General features: G+C 47.6%; 1 protein-coding gene and 1 long non-coding RNA gene across 9 annotated transcripts in view; one reads left to right on the top strand and one right to left on the bottom strand.

Moving 5' to 3' along the window:
• Positions 1-5571, bottom strand: part of LOC131829122 (conserved oligomeric Golgi complex subunit 2-like) — a 30017-nt gene extending 24446 nt beyond the window's left edge. For 3 of the 8 annotated variants that reach the window (XR_009352738.1, XR_009352737.1, XR_009352740.1), the window contains exon 1: positions 5345-5570. Coding sequence is in view for 1 of the 8 variants with exons in the window: in XM_059170538.1 (XP_059026521.1) it covers positions 5345-5416 (72 nt within the window). In the remaining 7 variants the exon portion in view is untranslated. Of the gene's footprint in view, positions 1-5344 lie in introns of all 8 variants that reach the window. The other 5 variants (XR_009352741.1, XR_009352739.1, XR_009352743.1 and 2 more) reach the window with 3 other exon arrangements.
• Positions 5572-5638: 67 nt separating this feature from the next.
• On the top strand, positions 5639-11179 carry LOC131829123 (uncharacterized). Its single transcript, XR_009352744.1, has 3 exons — positions 5639-5738; positions 8710-8953; positions 10293-11179. It is a non-coding gene; the product is annotated as an uncharacterized LOC131829123 (long non-coding RNA).
• Positions 11180-16480: the final 5301 nt, after the last annotated feature.

The raw sequence follows: 16480 nt of genomic DNA, 5'->3' as shown, positions 1-16480 counted from the left end.
AAAAAACAACAAAAAAACAGTTTTTTTGCCGGGAACCCCTCTTACAAGTGCCAATCAGATAAACTTTATCTGATGTTACATCGTCACAACTCCTCTATCATCAGGGAAAGTAGTTCACATAAGAAAATTTCTCTATAAAATGAGTTCCAGGCTTACATTCCATATTTGGCTAATTAGAATTTCATTACGATGTCTGTCTCAAACTGATGCGGAAGAGAATGGAATCTTGTCATCAAGACGTGACATCGAACTAAGAACCCACAGGGTAAGCACTCAGCTCCTTCGTATCCTGTGATACGAAGATGGCTCCTGGGGATGGGCAACCAGGAGCAACAGTGGCTGACCTGCAGGCCTGCGGCTATCTACCATCTGTCACTCTTCCCTCTTCCTCCTCTGTCAGTTACTATCTCCAGCCGCCGTCAAAAAGTCCACCTCAGACAGCCATCACTTCCCTCTGGTCCCGTTTACCGTAGCTAAGTTCCAGGCCAGGCATCCAGATCACCAGCCCTGTGGGAACTTCTTCTAAGGTAAGAGGTGGCCCTATTGGTGAAATGCAGGTGCCAAGGCATGCGGACATTGTGCCATCTTCTGCGCTATTCTTAATGTTCTGATTGTCCCACTTCCCTCAGTTCCCACCTGTGGCCTCTGGAAAGGAACATATTACAGTAGGATTTCCAAGGACTGATGCGTGGGGGTCAGGAGATCTGGCCTGTGATTGGCCCCAACTAGCTGTGTGGCTTTAAAGGAAGTCATCACACCTCAGGCCTCAGTTTCCTTATCTGCAAGCCAGGATGGACTGGAGTCTTTTCAGAGGAGCCGGCAAAGATCACATAGATAAGCACTGAAAGACCCGCGGATCCCCTTACCCAAGAATCCAACACTGCCACTGGATGCAATCAGCAAGAGGTTCTTTATTGTTACGCAGGCGCCTGCGGGTGGTCAGCGCGCGCCTGCGGGTGGTCAGCAGCTCCTGCTAGCTGAGCACACCTGGCTGGGGTGGTGCAGGGTTTTTATAGACAGGTACAAACAAGTTTTGGGTGGGGTGCAACTGATTGGTGGACAGTTTGAACTTTTGAAAAAGGCATACTTGGTGTTAGTGGATTGGCCCTGGAAGACCCCCTCGCGCGAAGAGAAAGGCGGGAAGGGGAAACAAAGAGGGGAAGTTTGACCTTATTACTCAGCAGAAAGGCATCCTGGCTACGTGACCTATGTGACCATGCAGCCCCCTTGCCTACGTGACCATGCCCCGGCTATTAGGAGAGGGTATCTTGTTCAAACAGGAGTCAAGTGTCATGCCCTAAAAGCCAAGCGGTTACAGAAAGGCAAAAGAGCAATTAATCACACAACTGGGATCCTAATATTATATCTAAAAGCCAGCGATTTACAGAAAAGCAAACAAGCGGTTAGTTATCCTATCTATCTTCCCGGGGAGGGGTCTTTCAGCACCACCTCATTATACTAACAAGCAAACAGAAGGCCCGAGGCGAGTGATTTGCCCCAAGTCAGACATAAGCAGGCAGAGAGCAGAGCTGAGGATGGGACCCACATCTGCAGGTCACAGCTAATCAGCCAGCACAGCACAAACAGATCTGAGCAGCTGCTCATTCTTCCCCTTTTCCGTTTTGTCCATCAGAATGCATGCTCCCTGCAAACAAGGACACACAGGACCTGCTGCCTGTCTCAAAATTCCCAGTTCACCCAATTAGAACAGGGAGGAGCCTCAAGGACTTACCCCCCCACCCCCACACACGGTTCTTTTACCTATGGAACATGAGGGTACATACATTCACCGTCCAGAGGGCTCCTGCCTTCACTTCTCATGGAAAAGGTCTTCATGTGCCTACCCGGGGTGCCAACGAAGCCACAGGTTCCAGAGAGGAACTGACACAGAGAAGTTCAAAGGAGGCAGACTGGCTCAGCACAGAAACAAACTGTCTACCAAGGAAAACTACCCCATGGGGGACTGATTCTCTTTGAAATACGTTCGAGTGCGTGGGAAAATGGTTTTTCAAGAGCTGGTGGACTGACCAGTCACCTGGTACATACAAGATCACATCCGCATTCTGACAAGAGTGGCTTGCCTGCAGTGTAGACCAGGGGCCAGAAAGACAAGGAAGGCACATGGAGACTGGGTGAGAAGCTTCTACGGTGTGTGATGGCAAGGGCGCACTGCAAAGGTACGAGAAGAGATGGAAAGATGTATATGGACTCAAGAGGTTTAGGAAGTGAATCCACAGGACTTGGTGTGACAGACTAGATTTTGGAAAGGTGACAGAGTAGGAGTTGACTTCTGGTTTCCCGACTCCAGGCTAAACGGATGAAGTGTTTACTGAGAGAGGCAATAGAATAAGAAAGGTGGTTTTCAGTGGAGGAGGTGCTCATGAATTCCGTCTTGAACCTGATGAGTCTGAGGGGCCACAGACACATCCAAGAAGAAAGGTCAGCAAGTCCGATACACAGAACTGGTGCTCAGGAGGCGTGTGGGCCAGAGACAGGAATCTGCCTTACCTGCTGATAGGTGGTCATGAAGCTGCACAAAAGGTCATCTAGGGAAAGAAAGGAACACGGGGCTGAGCCCATAATTAGCATTCAGTGGCTACCAGGAGCATGACTTTGCACAGGAGACACATCAGAGAGGTAGAAGAAAGACAGGAAGCAATGCAGAGCATTTGGTCTACTGCGATGTCGAGTAAGGAGACAGAGAAAGGTCGGGTGCACTGACTTAGAAACAGTTTTGGTAAGAACTCTTTAGTGGAACGACAGGGCCTGAAGGGTGGAAGGTGGGAAAGTCAAGTCAACCCCTGAGCACTGGCTGTGATGCGCGACAGTGACAGGGCAATACCTAGAGGTGGGGCAGTCAAGTGGGAGAGAATCAAACAGGAGCGCATGATGGGAAGGAGTGCAGGGGAGAGGATCCTCACAGGCTCCTGGAAGGGCGGGAGGGCATGGACTCCGAGCCAGAGTGGAGACTGAACCCGAGGAGGAAGGAGAGCCCCTCCCCATACCAGGCGAGGAGGAGAAGGGGACAAATACAAGAATGGGATCATGATCAGCAGGATGGAGGAGGTCCCGTGGGATGGCTGCTAATTTTTCTGTATGACTGGAGATGAAGTCATATGTTGAGATGGAAGAGGAAGGCTACATGTGATGTCAATAGCACACCCATGTAAATGGTCTAAATTATCTGTTATGCCACTTTCTCCCCCTACTACCAATACCTTATGTCCTGCTCATCTATTATTTGGCTGTCAACCCAAAGGATTTTCATATTTCTAAGCCGACAAAGTATGATGTTGCCAGTGCCTCTGCCCCAGGTGACCCTTCCCCATCTGCCATTCCTGCACTTTGATCACCTACCTCTTTTGCATACCTTTCCCCTTCTATTTCTCATTAGATCTCATAAACATGACTTTTTAAGTAGTCTCCTGCCACCAGTCAGCTCGAACTCAACAAATATGACCATGCAACTTCCTGCTGTAAACCTGACTGCAGCTCTACCGTGAAGACTGCATCAACGTGGACCCCTCAATGTATGCAGTGTCCAAGGTGCAACCCGCAGCCCCACCCCATCTCCCTTTCTACCATCCCAGTCTCATTCCAAAATGTGCCAAACAAGACACCTATGTAGAAATACAACCCCGACAGCAAGCTCTCCACTCATTTCTGCCTCGGAACTGTAACTTAACAAAACATCTCTCTGACGGAAACACAAATTGCATATAACCTTTATCTCCAGCTCCCACATAGAAGATCAATACCACTTTACACAGAACAGCTGTTCCATGTATTTTCCTTCTATGTATGAAGGGGTCACGTTCATTAACACTACAAATTGTACATTATATTTAAAAATGTCAGAGCCTTGAAAGAATATGGAATTGCTGGCATTCTAGCCACTTTCCCAATTTGCTCTCTTCCTACCTCTAAGTCCTACTTTAGAACTGCTATTTTGAGATTTCTATTTTCCGAAGCTGCTTTGACCAAAGGCATTCTGTCGGCTCAGAGAGAGAAAGATGGCGGGGCGAGGAAGTGCGAGAAAATGCTAGTGTTAGGCCCAAAGAAAGCCTGACGAAGTCCAAAGACAGACAAGCTAAAGAGACTTCCATGCTTTGAGATTCTTTAAGTCTGTGTGTGTGCCTTTTCTTCTTCCAATGACCTCTCTCCTCATCACGTGTCCTTCGTTAACAAAAGGTTTCTGATTCAGAGAATTCACTCTGTGCTCTCCTTCAGACACTCCATTCAATTTACACCTTTTACTACAGTGGCTCAACATCACCATACAAGTACAAGAGTACAATATACCTTCGTCTAGACATCCCTACATATTAAAAATGATATGGCCACACCAGACATAAGCACTTTTAAAGCCAGAGTTTGGGAGATGTGATCTGAATGCAAGTATCAAAAAGGAACTAGCTGGTTAACCCAAAAAAGAAAAAAACATATTATGACTTGAAGCCATAAAAAAGTAAGAAATTCAAACTCTTTTCAGAATTTTAGGTACCTACAGAGCCAAAACTTTTTAACACTGAAACCAGCTACTAAATCCCAATCCTTAGAAATTAAACATATACGTTTTGATAGTTTAAGTACAGACCCAGAGGGATACAGAAAACAGATAAAGATCCTCCTGGCTCTGATTCAAACCTTGGGACATTTTCAAGGCTATGTCTGATGAACCTTTCCTGTTAGTAAAGTCTTTTCAATTTAAATTTCTATTCTGTAAGTTTATGTCCTACAGTTATCTGCTGCCAGCTTCAGGCTGACCTCACCAAGAGAAGTAGGGCAACTTTAGAAAAGGAGCTTGGTATGCTTTGTAGTACTGGACCAGAACCAGTAAGGACAGTACAGTCTTTCAGATTTCTCATTCTGGGAGCTTAAGACGAAAGTCAGGCATAAACGTTAGGTTAAGTGCCTTTTTGACCCGATTCCTGGTAAGTACGTGCGTTCAGAGATGTGTTCAACGCACAGTCGCTCAGCTTCTAGGCACAAGGCACTGGGAGGCCTCTGTCAGGCCGGGGGAGCGGCGGTCTGACTGTGCCGCACGGTACACGGTCCTACGGGTCCGGGGCTTTTACGTTTAGCTCAAAACCACTTGCCCTGAACTTTCAGGCCTTTTCATTCAATGTGCACGATTTCACAGGAGTGCTTTCTCCAGGCTGCACCTAGCCCACCCAAGGCCAAGAGACTCACTGCGAAGTGCAGCGAGGTCCCCGCCGAGGACCCGTCCGGGGCGGGGAGGGCCCAGGAAGCCCGCAGGAGAAGCCCGAGGAGAGGCCCCAGAGGGCCAAGGAGGGCAGGCCACCCACGGCCCGGCTCCGGGGAGCAGAGCCCTGGCGCGCACCTTCATGAACTCGTCCTTGTCGAAGCAGAGCGAGTCCGGCCCCTTGGGCAGGTTCATCCTACTTCTCTCCATCCCGCCGGCCGCAGCCTCTCAGCACCAACACTCGAGCGAGGAGGAAAGGTAGGAGGCTGCGCTCCCCGACGCTACCGGTGAAGCCACGGCGTTTCCACCGCTCAGAAGGCACCGCTACCTCCAACATGGCAGCGCCCCCGCCTGGCCAATGAAAGAGGACGCCTCCGCAGGCCCGCCTCCGCCGCCTCCGCCGCCTCCGCCAAGAGAGGCGCGCAGGCCGCTGCAGTCCAGCCAGCAGGTGATGCTGCCTCCGATCGGCGGAGGGCGACACTACAACCTCGCCTACGTTTCTGCAGGGCAGCCCCGCCGCTGGTGATGTCGGGTGAGCGGGAGAGGGGAGGGCGGGGAGGGTCAGGGGCGCTCCATCCCCACCTCCCCCTTTCCCTCAGAAAATCGGCCTGCGAACCTCTTCGAGAACCTTCTTCCGAGATTGTCCCGCGGAAAGCATAGCCGTGGCGGGATGCTGGCCCTTTACTTCTGCGCCGGTTGTCCAGAGAGGGGGGCGCGTCCGGGTGTCAGGCCTCCGGTCCCCGTGCGCCGCCACTGCAGCCGCCTGGGCGCGGAGGCCTCTGTGGGAACCTGGCTTCCGCCCTTAGCCTCGGCACCCACCCGCGAGCATGGCTTCTCCCCCGCTGAGCTTGGCTCCAGCGATCTGTAGGGAGGAAGGTGGTCAGCTGGCAGCCTCCGGTCGTCTGGGCAGCTCCCAGCTCCAATTCGGCTCAGCTGGGGAGCGACCACAAGTTTGGGTTCTCAGAGCTCTTAAAGATTCACCTCGCTACCGGCCCACAAAACACAGCCGACAAGTAGATGTGCGAGCATGTTTATGTCCAGTCCGCTCTAGAATGGGCGGAATCGTGTGTTTGTGGCTAGCGTTGGTTCGATCGCCACACCTGCCCCCCCTCCTCCTGCCGTCCACCCCACATTTATTTTGAGATTTTTCTTTCCTCTTCCCTTGCTCTTTCTCCCACTGTCCTCCCCTTTAGTGGGAATGTCATGGTCAAATGATGATTCATTTCTCTTTTTTTTCTCCGTGAGACTCTGACAGCTCAAACCACAGATCTCACGCGCGCCCTTCAGGCTGCAGCTTTGCTGTAATAGCCCAGGACTGGGCTGCCCCTCCCAATGCTGTGATCTCCCAGAGATAGCATGAGCAGTCCTTAGAAAGGGATGGGACACAGCAAGACAATGGCTTACAGTGAGTCTTGCATTCGAGTCACTCCAAACGGGAAAATGGTCACTTTTTTTTTTAAAACGTGAGTACAGGGACGCCTGGGTGGCTCACTTGGTTAAGCAGCTGCCTTCGGCTCAGGTCATGATACCAGTGTCCTTGGATCCAGTCCCACATCAGGCTCCTTGCTCAGCAGGGAGCCTGTTTCTCCCTCTGCCTCTGCCTGCCATTCTGTCTGCCTGTGCTTGCTCTCTCCCCCTCTCTCTCTGATAAATAAATTTTAAAAAAATCTTTAAAACCTGAGTACAGAATCTGAAACAATACATTCCCTAGCAGTGGGCCTGGCAAGGTCTTGTTGAGGAAAACGTTCCCAGTCAATATCCAGAGACTATGACAGGTAGGATGAGAGCTGGAATCTTATTTGGAGAATCAGAATAAATTGCCAGGGGAGCAACTATGAAAGTGCATTCTATGCCCTGTTGTGGTCATTTGGATATAGGGAATGAAAGCCTCATTATTTGGTCTTTGTTTGTTTACTCTTATTATGAAAATTCTCAAACATACACCAAAGTGTGTAGAACAGAAGGATCCCGGCCCTTCCGAGTACTTATCACTCTGCTTCCCCAACTGTTTCATAGGCCCTCCTCCTTCTACTGCCCCCAAAGTGCCTGTATTTTTGTTCTTGGGGGAGAGGGGAGGTCTGGAATATATTTTAAAGTAAATCCCAAACATCACATCATTCCCTGCTCCCCAAATACCTTGGTTTACACATCAAAGAAGGAGGAGGAAGAGGTGGAGGAGGGGAAGACTGAGAAGGAGGAGGGATGAAGAAGAGAGATTTCCGCACAGGCCCACTATGCCAGAATCAATAGGTCTAATAAGCTATTCCGATTGGCTCTGAGAGGCATGACTTTTAGCCTCTCAGACTTTTAGGGCCACAGTGCTAATAAGTGACAAGGGCAAATTCAGGCAGTGCAAACAGCAAGGCCCACACTCATCACCAAGGCACCGAGGGAGGGGGCAAGGGTGCCAGACCGACGGAACAAAGGTGTCTGGGAACCCCACCTGCCCTAGAAGTCCAGATGAGCGAGTAGTTGAACTGTTTTTTACCTTCATTGTCATTCCTTTCTGAAATTATTGCCGGTCTTTGGTAAAGACATGAACCTGAGCTTGTGCAGGCTGGGGTACTGATCTTGGGGATGCTGAAAAGAGTAGGTGCCAACAAAGAATGAAAATCCCTGCTGCCTGTTCTCCTTCCGAGAGTCAGGAGGGAACAGTCAAGAGCCCATACAGTGCACTGCCACTTGGAGCCCTGGCTGTGGCAGTGGCGTGGCCCACCAAAGCCAGGAGCAACAGGCAAGACCCCAGACCCGAAATGCTAATGGAACACCCTGGGGAGGATGAAGGAAAGGCAGAGAGTCAGCGGAAACCTTCCCAAAGGACATTTCCCTCAGTTTCATCTGGGAGCGGACATTCACCTGGTACACACCCCTTCAGCCACACAAAGTTTGGTGACTAGCCTCTGGCCAGAACCTGCTGTGTGTCTCCCTACCCTGAACCCTTCCCAAGATCCCTACCATGGCCTCGCAACCCAGGCACTGGGCGTGTAACACTTGACTCTGCAGGGGTCCCCGGGCCAGCTTTTGGTTAGTTAGTTGTCCGCGTTGTTAAAGATTTGACTACTGTTACATGTTTGACTCTCGTCTTTGGTGATGGTACCTATTTCATAGGAAATAGAAGCTGGAATCCAGGAAACAGGCTGGAGGATGAAATTAAAAAGTGGATACAAAGCTTCTAATCAGAGCCATACACAATCGGCGATCAACTATATCCCAGTCTCTCCCCTCTTCTCTGATCTGTACTTTCCTTAATGAGGAATGAGACTTTAAGTTGACTTTTTTTTATCTTCAAGTCTCTCTCTCTCTCGATTCCCTAACTTGCCTCTCTTGCCTTCATTTCATCCTAGAGCTTGTGCCCACGACTTCTTTTCTAAGTAAATATTAACCCCCTTTGACTCTGAATCTCTGGAAAATTCTCAGTTCCCTATTTTTGCTGGCACTGTGACAGGTCCTCATTTCTTCTTCCCACTCCTCTCTATTTATAGTTTTCACATTTTTTTTGGCAGGTTGGCTACAGAACACTCAAAAATTGCAAAGAGAAATATTGTGTTCTGGAAATTCGTCCGAGCATTTTTTTCCAATATCGTCCTTATGCTCTTCTGATCCTCTCTTGAACTGTTGGACTAAAGCAGCTGACGCTTCCACCAGCAACCAGAGTCATCCTGTCCACTACTGTGGGAACAGAGGGTTTCCATTTGGAACTGCAGACTGAGCCTAAAGTCTGGTGGCTCTTTGGTGCCAGGATAGCAGGTATGGGATGGGTGGGACATGGAGGACAAGCATCATAGTAGAGGTCTCAATTTGACCAGGAAAGCTCACAATGAGCCAACAGGTCCATTTCAACATCTTTTGTATTTTCCTTATAACCTGTTTCATTCCAGAGTGGATTTGAGATCATTTAGTTTGATTCTTAAATGTTTCCCATTCCAACCAGAAACAGACTCCTCCTACGGGCTCCCAAATTCTGCCTCATCTTCCTAATCAGTTAGTACCCCAATTGGGTATGATAGTGCCAGAACATTCTTCCATGTGTATTTTATAACAGACTAGTACTTTATTAGTTTTTTTTCAAACTAATAAGAATGATAAGGGTAACTTTTTTTTCTTTTAAAGCATAGGCAAAATCACGAAAGACATTGAAATGAACCTAAAAGATTATAGTGTCTTCCAAGGGAAAACAGGTGTTGTCTCATGTACCCTTCTGGGCTGACCAATTCTATGGGATATTCTGTGCCTTTCTTGTCTTTGAGCTATTTTGCAACTCTATAGATTGTACATAATTGATGTGGATGCAGATGATCTTGTCTAGCTATATGTAAATGAATTTTGTCCACTGGAAGTACAGTTGACCCCCTTTCCTTTGGTAGAAGGCAGTTTTGCATCCATTTGCATTCTATTTGCATATCTATTTGCATCTATCAAAGCAAATTCGTTTAAGTATTACTGATTGTATATGTGTCTGCCTTGAGATTCTTGCTTGAAGTGGTGGTAACATCTTAGTGGTTCCCGAGCTAATGAATGAATTAAACAAAATCCCTTCAGTCATTCATCTCATATTTGTAAAATGATCCTTATTTAATCTTTTCGAGAAAATGATACACTAGCAAACCATGACAAGATTCTGGTAAATGAAAAGTGCAATGAAATCAAATCGGAATGAATTTTAGAATTACCTTCAATGTGGCCCACGCTATGCCAGAGGCAGAGAATGAATGAATCTCAAAGACATGGCTTCTGGCCCCCAGGAGTTACAATAATCTGTGTCAACATTGGCATGCCTGAGAAATGCATGTGACATTCCCATCAGGGTTTCCCCGGGGGTTCAGTTAACCTTTCTCTTCCAAGCTACCCTCTCTTGTAGTGATATCAACTGTGCCCTTGGTTTCAGCTCCCATTCCCTAGCCAACATCTCTCCCACTGATACATGACCATCTGTTTCTTTCTTACCCACCAGGCCCGTGTAACTGACTACCTACTCATGCTATTTCACTGATGTCCCACCTGTGCCTCAAAAACCCAGCATATTCAAAACTTGATTCATCATCATTTGTGAAAGAATGGCCTATCCTCTTTTGTTTTGTTTCTATAGAAATGATTCTACCAATGCCAGCGGCATGCACCAGAAACCAGGAAGGAATCATACAGCTGAGCCAACCTGCTGTACTTTAAAACACTTGACCACAATTCTCCAGTGGATATTCAACCCTGGCTTCAAACTCCCTTGTCTCTCCGGTGAGTTTGCTTTCCCTCTAATGGATGACCGTTTCACACCTTCAAGACTTGCCTCAACAATCCCTACCCCCACCTATTCTGAACTATGTCACCTCACTCCCAGCTCCTGTCCTAGGGATGAGGGAGCAGAAGGCAAGCTTAGGACAAAGCAGAAGCTGGCGCCCTACACCCTCTCCCCATGCCATATGTGTAACATTCCTCATGCACTCCTGGCTGCCCTAAAGGAAAAACGATGCTTAACTTATAGAGACCCCAGTCCTGCAGGACAGGAGTCTCCCTCCATCTACGAATGTCCTAGCGACTTACAAGGAAGGAAGAAGCTTTCTCATCAATAGCCTGACTTCCAGACACCCATACCTCAGTTTCCAGAAGCCCTAATATCACCCTCCCTCCATAAAATTGAGGGAGGCTAAGGGGGAGGGAAGTGTAATAAAACTGAATTTATTCTAAGCCCAAAGCCCACTGACAAGGATGTGTGATAGGAGGAATGTAACATATCTCCAGGAAACCCCCGACTGTCTTCATGCTTTCCCTCATTAGAGGCAAAAACAGCCTTGACTTGACAATAACCAGGTCTCCCTTATCCTGAAATTCTTCTTTAGCATATGACAGTCCTTCTGGACACCCCCTTCGTCCTCACCTTCCTCAGCTCCCAGTCAACCATGCCTCTGTCTGAGCAGCTCTTTCTGCCCTTGGGTCCTGTCCCTGTGTTTTAATAAAACCACCATTTGCACCTAAGACGTCTCAAGAATCCTTTCTTGGTCATCGGCTCTGGACCTCACCCCACCAAACCTCACCTGTGTTCCAAAACTTCATCACTAGTGTCACACTTCAAAAAAATAAAAGCCTTTTGTGCAGGAATTCCCTTATCTTACCACCACCCAATCAAATCTATACCTACATTTGTATCCATTTTTAATTTGTTTTTAGACATTTACTCAACAAATATTTAGTCAGTACCTACAGTGTGCTACTGAAAGACCCTCAGATCCCCTTACCCAAGAATTCAACACTGCCACAGGATGCAAACAGCAAGAGGTTCTTTATTGTAGCACAGGTGCCTGAGGGTGGTCAGCAGCTCCTGCTAGCTGAGCACACCTGGCTGGGGTGGTGCAGGATTTTTATAGACAGGTACAAACAAGTCCCAGATGGGACGGGGCCGATTGGCTGACAATTTGAACATTTGAAAAAAGGCATACTTGGTGTTAGCAGATTGGCTTTGGAAGACCCCCCTCGCGCGAAGAGAAAGGCGGGAAGGGGAAACAAAGAGGGGAAGTTTGACCTTATTACTCAGCAGAAAGACATCCTGTCTATGTGACTATGCAGCCCCTGTCTACGTGACCTATGTGACCATGCAGCCCCCTTGCCTATGTGACCATGCCTCGCTATTAGGAAAAGGTATCTTGTTCAAACAGGAGACAAGTGTCATGCCCTAAAAGCCAAGTAGTTACAGAAAGGCAAAAGAGCAGTTACATTGAATTCAACCCTGGGGGAAGGGTCTTTTCACTGCAAGGGGAGGAGGGGTACTCTTACACAACAAAAGAGCAGTTAATTAGTTAACGACGTGGGGGGGGGGTGTCTTTCACTACACACTGCCCTGAGTGTTTGTAAATCTGTGGCGAATGACACAGAAAAGTCCCTGGCATCGTGGAATTTACATGGTAATTGGAGAAATGTACAAGAAATACAAAGAGTTGAAGACAGAGCAGGTTTATTGAGAAGAGCAGACATCCCCAGCTAGGGTTTGTTCTTCCTTGTGCCTGGGATTTGTTCCCTCCAGCCCTCTCCAGGACTCCACTCCCAGGGTCAATATCAAGTTCTCGTTCCAATGGATCCTTCCAGTCAGAAGACAAATGACCTTTTTCTTAAAAACAAAAGGAAAAAACCCAAAACAAAGACTTCCTTTAACCTTCTATCTTCCTATAACAACCTCCATATTTCTCTCCCCACCTCATTCCCAGCATAGCTTGTAAAATATTTGTCTACACCTGTGGGTGTAGGGTACCATGTCCCCAAGGGTAGTTGAAAAATCTCTATAAAGAATCCTTATGTGCAGATCATTTTAAGGGAGTCCATTTCCAGATCCAAACTCCATGTGTGCTCTGTAGGATAGATGATATGCCCATTCTTGGGTCTGATATCAGAATACTCCTCTCCTTCCTGGAAGATCAAGACACTCCTCTCAGATCTTATTAGAGTGTAGGACTTGGGCTGATACCAAAGTTGAAATACCAGTTTTGTTTCAAATAATGCCCTTCTGTGGGCAGTCCTGGGGCTCTGCCTTTAGGGCTTCCTCTCCTTATTAGGGTAAAGGTTAACATCGGAAAGGGGATTTGGGCAGATGTTGGAAGTGCTCTGACATCAGAATAACAATCAGTTTTGGTTAGTGACACTCATTCCTTCATATTTAAATTAAACTACATATTTTTAGGGACATAATAGGGAAAAGCACAAGTAAGGATTTTAATGGTTTCATTCCATTCCAGTGTGGTTTGGGAAATAAAATAACAAAAAACGAGACTGTTCTGCTTTAAAAAAAAAAATCAACTTGTAGCAGGCAAATGTTACTCCAATGAAGTCAATCCTTTCCTATCTCATTTTCTTTTTAAAGATTTATTTATTTATTTGGTAGAGAGAGAGACACACACACACACACACACACACACACACAGAGAACACAAGTAGGGAGGGCGGGGGAGGGAGAAGCAGGCTTCCTGCTGATCAGGAATGTGAGCCTTCATCCCAGGCCCCTGGGATCATTACCTGAGCCAAAGGCAGCTGCTTAGTGACTGAGCCACCCAGGTGCCCTCTATCTCATTTTTTAAATGTTTAATATTTTCAACACCTAGTTAATAAAATATACATATATTGTGATGAAAAGTTTATGATTAAAAAGTTTCAGATGCCCACTTAAAAATGTGCAAGGTGTGTGAATTCTCATAGGCGGTCCATGCACCATACACGCCTAACACTAGCAAACGTGGATGTACTCGGTGTCTCTAGGTTCCCGCTTCCTTAGTGCCCTCTTAATCACATGGTTTCTCTTCCTACCATCCTGGACCTGTATTCTCAATTTGCTTCTCTATTTCATCTCTGCCCCTTTGAAGAGCTTGATTCTGGGTCTTCTGTAGCTATGCGTTCGCTCTCTCTCTCTCTCTCTCTCTCTCTCCCTCCATCAGGCTTTCGCAACCTAGCACTATTGATACCTGGTGGGTGATTCTCTGCTGTGGGGCTGTCCTGTGCCCTGCAGGACAGTTAGCAGCATCTCTGGTCTCTAGCCACTAGATGCCAGCAGCACCCCCCCCAAGTGGTGAGCACCAAAAATGTCGCCAGATATTGTTCAATCGGCCCTGGGAGCAAAACTCCTTGCCTCCCAGCCCCAGTTTAAAAACCACTGCTTTAGCCGATTCCATTCAGCATCATTGATTTAAGTTCTTTGTAGAAGCTGAAGGCTCTGAAGTTAACGTCTTTAATTCTAACCCGCTCTTGGAGCTGAGAATCACATGGCCAGCTGCCTGCAGCTTATTTCTCCATGAATATGCAACAGGAGTCTTATTTTCACCATGATTTCTATCCTGCTCCCTCCTCAACCGGCTCCTGTCCCAGTCTCCCCATCTTAGTAAACAGCATCCCCACCTCCTACTGGCTAAAGCCTCAGCCCCTGGGATAAATTCCCCCTTTCCCTTTTCTCGTATCTAATCCATCAGCAAAACCAACTGATTTGACCTCCAAAACAGAAGTCAGACTTGCTCACTGCTCTTTATATCCACTGCTCCCATTTGAATCCAAACCCTGAAAATTTTTTTGCACTTCAGACACTGTTAACAGTCATTGGTCCAACGACTACACCTACACAGATATTTTACAAGATCGCTAATTACCGCCAAGTTGCCAAATCCAATGATTAACCCTCAGATCCAAATGACTCAACCTGTCAGTCCTATAGACATAGAAGTCCCTCCACTTCTCTGGAAATATTCTATCTTTTTCATCGTGATGTTGGCTCTCCCTTCCTCTTCCACACTGGTCAGTGATGATGGCTCCTTTCCTGGGTGGGTTTTTTTGATCTTCCTGACCTTTAGACATCAGTCCTGTGCTCTGGGACTCGGACCTTCTGCTTGAGTTTTCTGTTGTGTTAAAAAAAAACAAAATTCAGCTGAGTACATTTTAAAGAACCTATTGGCTTTATTCAATGATTCACGAAATGGGCAGCATCCTGCTTGCAGACTGAAAGGAGCTGGAAGGAGCAGTACAAAATGAAAGACTTTTATAGGCAGAAGAGAGGAGGAGCAAGGAAGTCACGTCAGGCAAACAAGGCAGGTTGGTTATGGCCAGGTGACTTGGCTTCTGGGGATGGCAGGGGTCCGAGGGAGTGGGGATCAGGTGGTGTCTGCTTGCCTGGGCTCAGATTCCATTTCTGGGACAGCTGAAATCAAAATTAAGTCTGGTTTGGGGGACATGGGGCTTAGCATAAGCAACTCCATTTTGGGCCTCTTGTTTTGTTTTTAATAGTTACTTCATAACAAATAATAACAAGTTTAGTAACTTTAAACAGCTCAGTTTACTATCCTACCATCTCTAGTCAGGAGGTCAGACACATCTTAACCAGGGTCCTCGACTCTGGGTCTCACTCAAAGGAGGAGAGAAGGCGCCCACCAAGCTGTGTTCTCACCTGCAGGTTCCACTAGGGAAGGCTCTGATTCCAAACTCACTTGGGTTGTTGGCAGAACTCATTTCCTTGTAGCTGTGTGATTTGGGGGGCAGCCCATGCTGGGGCAGGCCAGGGAGATTCTCCAGGCTGTTAACTGGAGACCATCCTCAGCTCCCAGAGGCTGCTTGCGGTTTCCTGCCATATAACTCTCTCCACAGGTGATTCCGAACTTGGCTCTTTGCTTCTTCAAGTCCAGGACAGCCTCTCACTCCAATCAGTAAAAGAGTCTGATTTAATATAATGAGACCATAATAGTGACATCTTCTTACCTTGCCAAATTCTACTGGTTAAAAGCAAGTCCTAAGTCCCATACACACTCCCATCCATACTCACAGGACAAATACCAGGGGACAGATATCATGAAGCTGCCTTATCATGTTGCCAAACACACCTCTGTCCATACTCACTGCGTAGGTAAGCCCACTTCTTCTCAGAGCTTGAACCCTATGTCCTAACGGTGCTCATATTTGTGCCTCCAGCCTGGACCTCAGCCATGAATGCCAGACTCGTGTGTTCAGCTGCTGGTTGGGCATCCCCATGTGGATTCAGCCACCATCTCCAGAACCAAACACCTGTTGCCCATCAAACTTGCTTCTCCCGTCGTCTATCCCATCTTAGCAAGTGGTAACGTCACTGTTCCAGGGCCTTGGGCGCCCAAAATTGTAAAATCATCCCAACTCTTGTCTTTTCCGCACACTCCACACTTAATATATTTACAAATCCTGCGTGTTTTGTCTTCAATATACACCCAGAATCTCCCCCCTTCTCCCCACCCCTGCATCTACTGCTCTGGTCTGGGCCAATACCCCCTCTCACCTAGATCAGTGGTCCTCAACCAGGAGAGTTTTGTGCACCTGCTCCCCCCCAGGGGATTTTGACAGGGTCTGGACACACTTTTCATTGTCACAACTTGAGAGTGGGAAAGGGCGCTCCTGCGATCTAGTGGTCAGTGCACAGGACAGCTCCCCATAGCAAAAATTAATGTGGCCCCAAATGCCAGCAGTATAGAAATCTCAGTCTACATTAATGCAAGTAGCATCCCCACCCCACAACCCCACAAGCCCGTTCTGCACACAGCAGCCTGAGTGATTCTTTTCTTTTCTCTTTATGATTTTATTTATTTATTTGACAGAGCGAGATAGAGATCCATGTAGGCAGAGAGGCAGGCAGTGGGAAAGGGAGAATCAGGCTCCCTGATGAACAGAGAGCCCAATGCGGGGCTCGATGCCAGGACCCCGAGACCATGACCTGAGCTGAAGGCAAAGGCTTAACCCACTGAGCCACCCAGGCACCCTGATCCTTTTCTAATCTAAATCAAGTCAAGCCTCTTCAAA

Source organism: Mustela lutreola, chromosome 4 (assembly GCF_030435805.1).
Source record: "Mustela lutreola isolate mMusLut2 chromosome 4, mMusLut2.pri, whole genome shotgun sequence".
Classification (NCBI taxonomy): Eukaryota; Metazoa; Chordata; class Mammalia; order Carnivora; family Mustelidae; genus Mustela; species Mustela lutreola.
The sequence above is the reverse complement of the archived record's forward strand: the minus strand, read 5'-3'. Positions and strand labels throughout refer to the sequence as shown.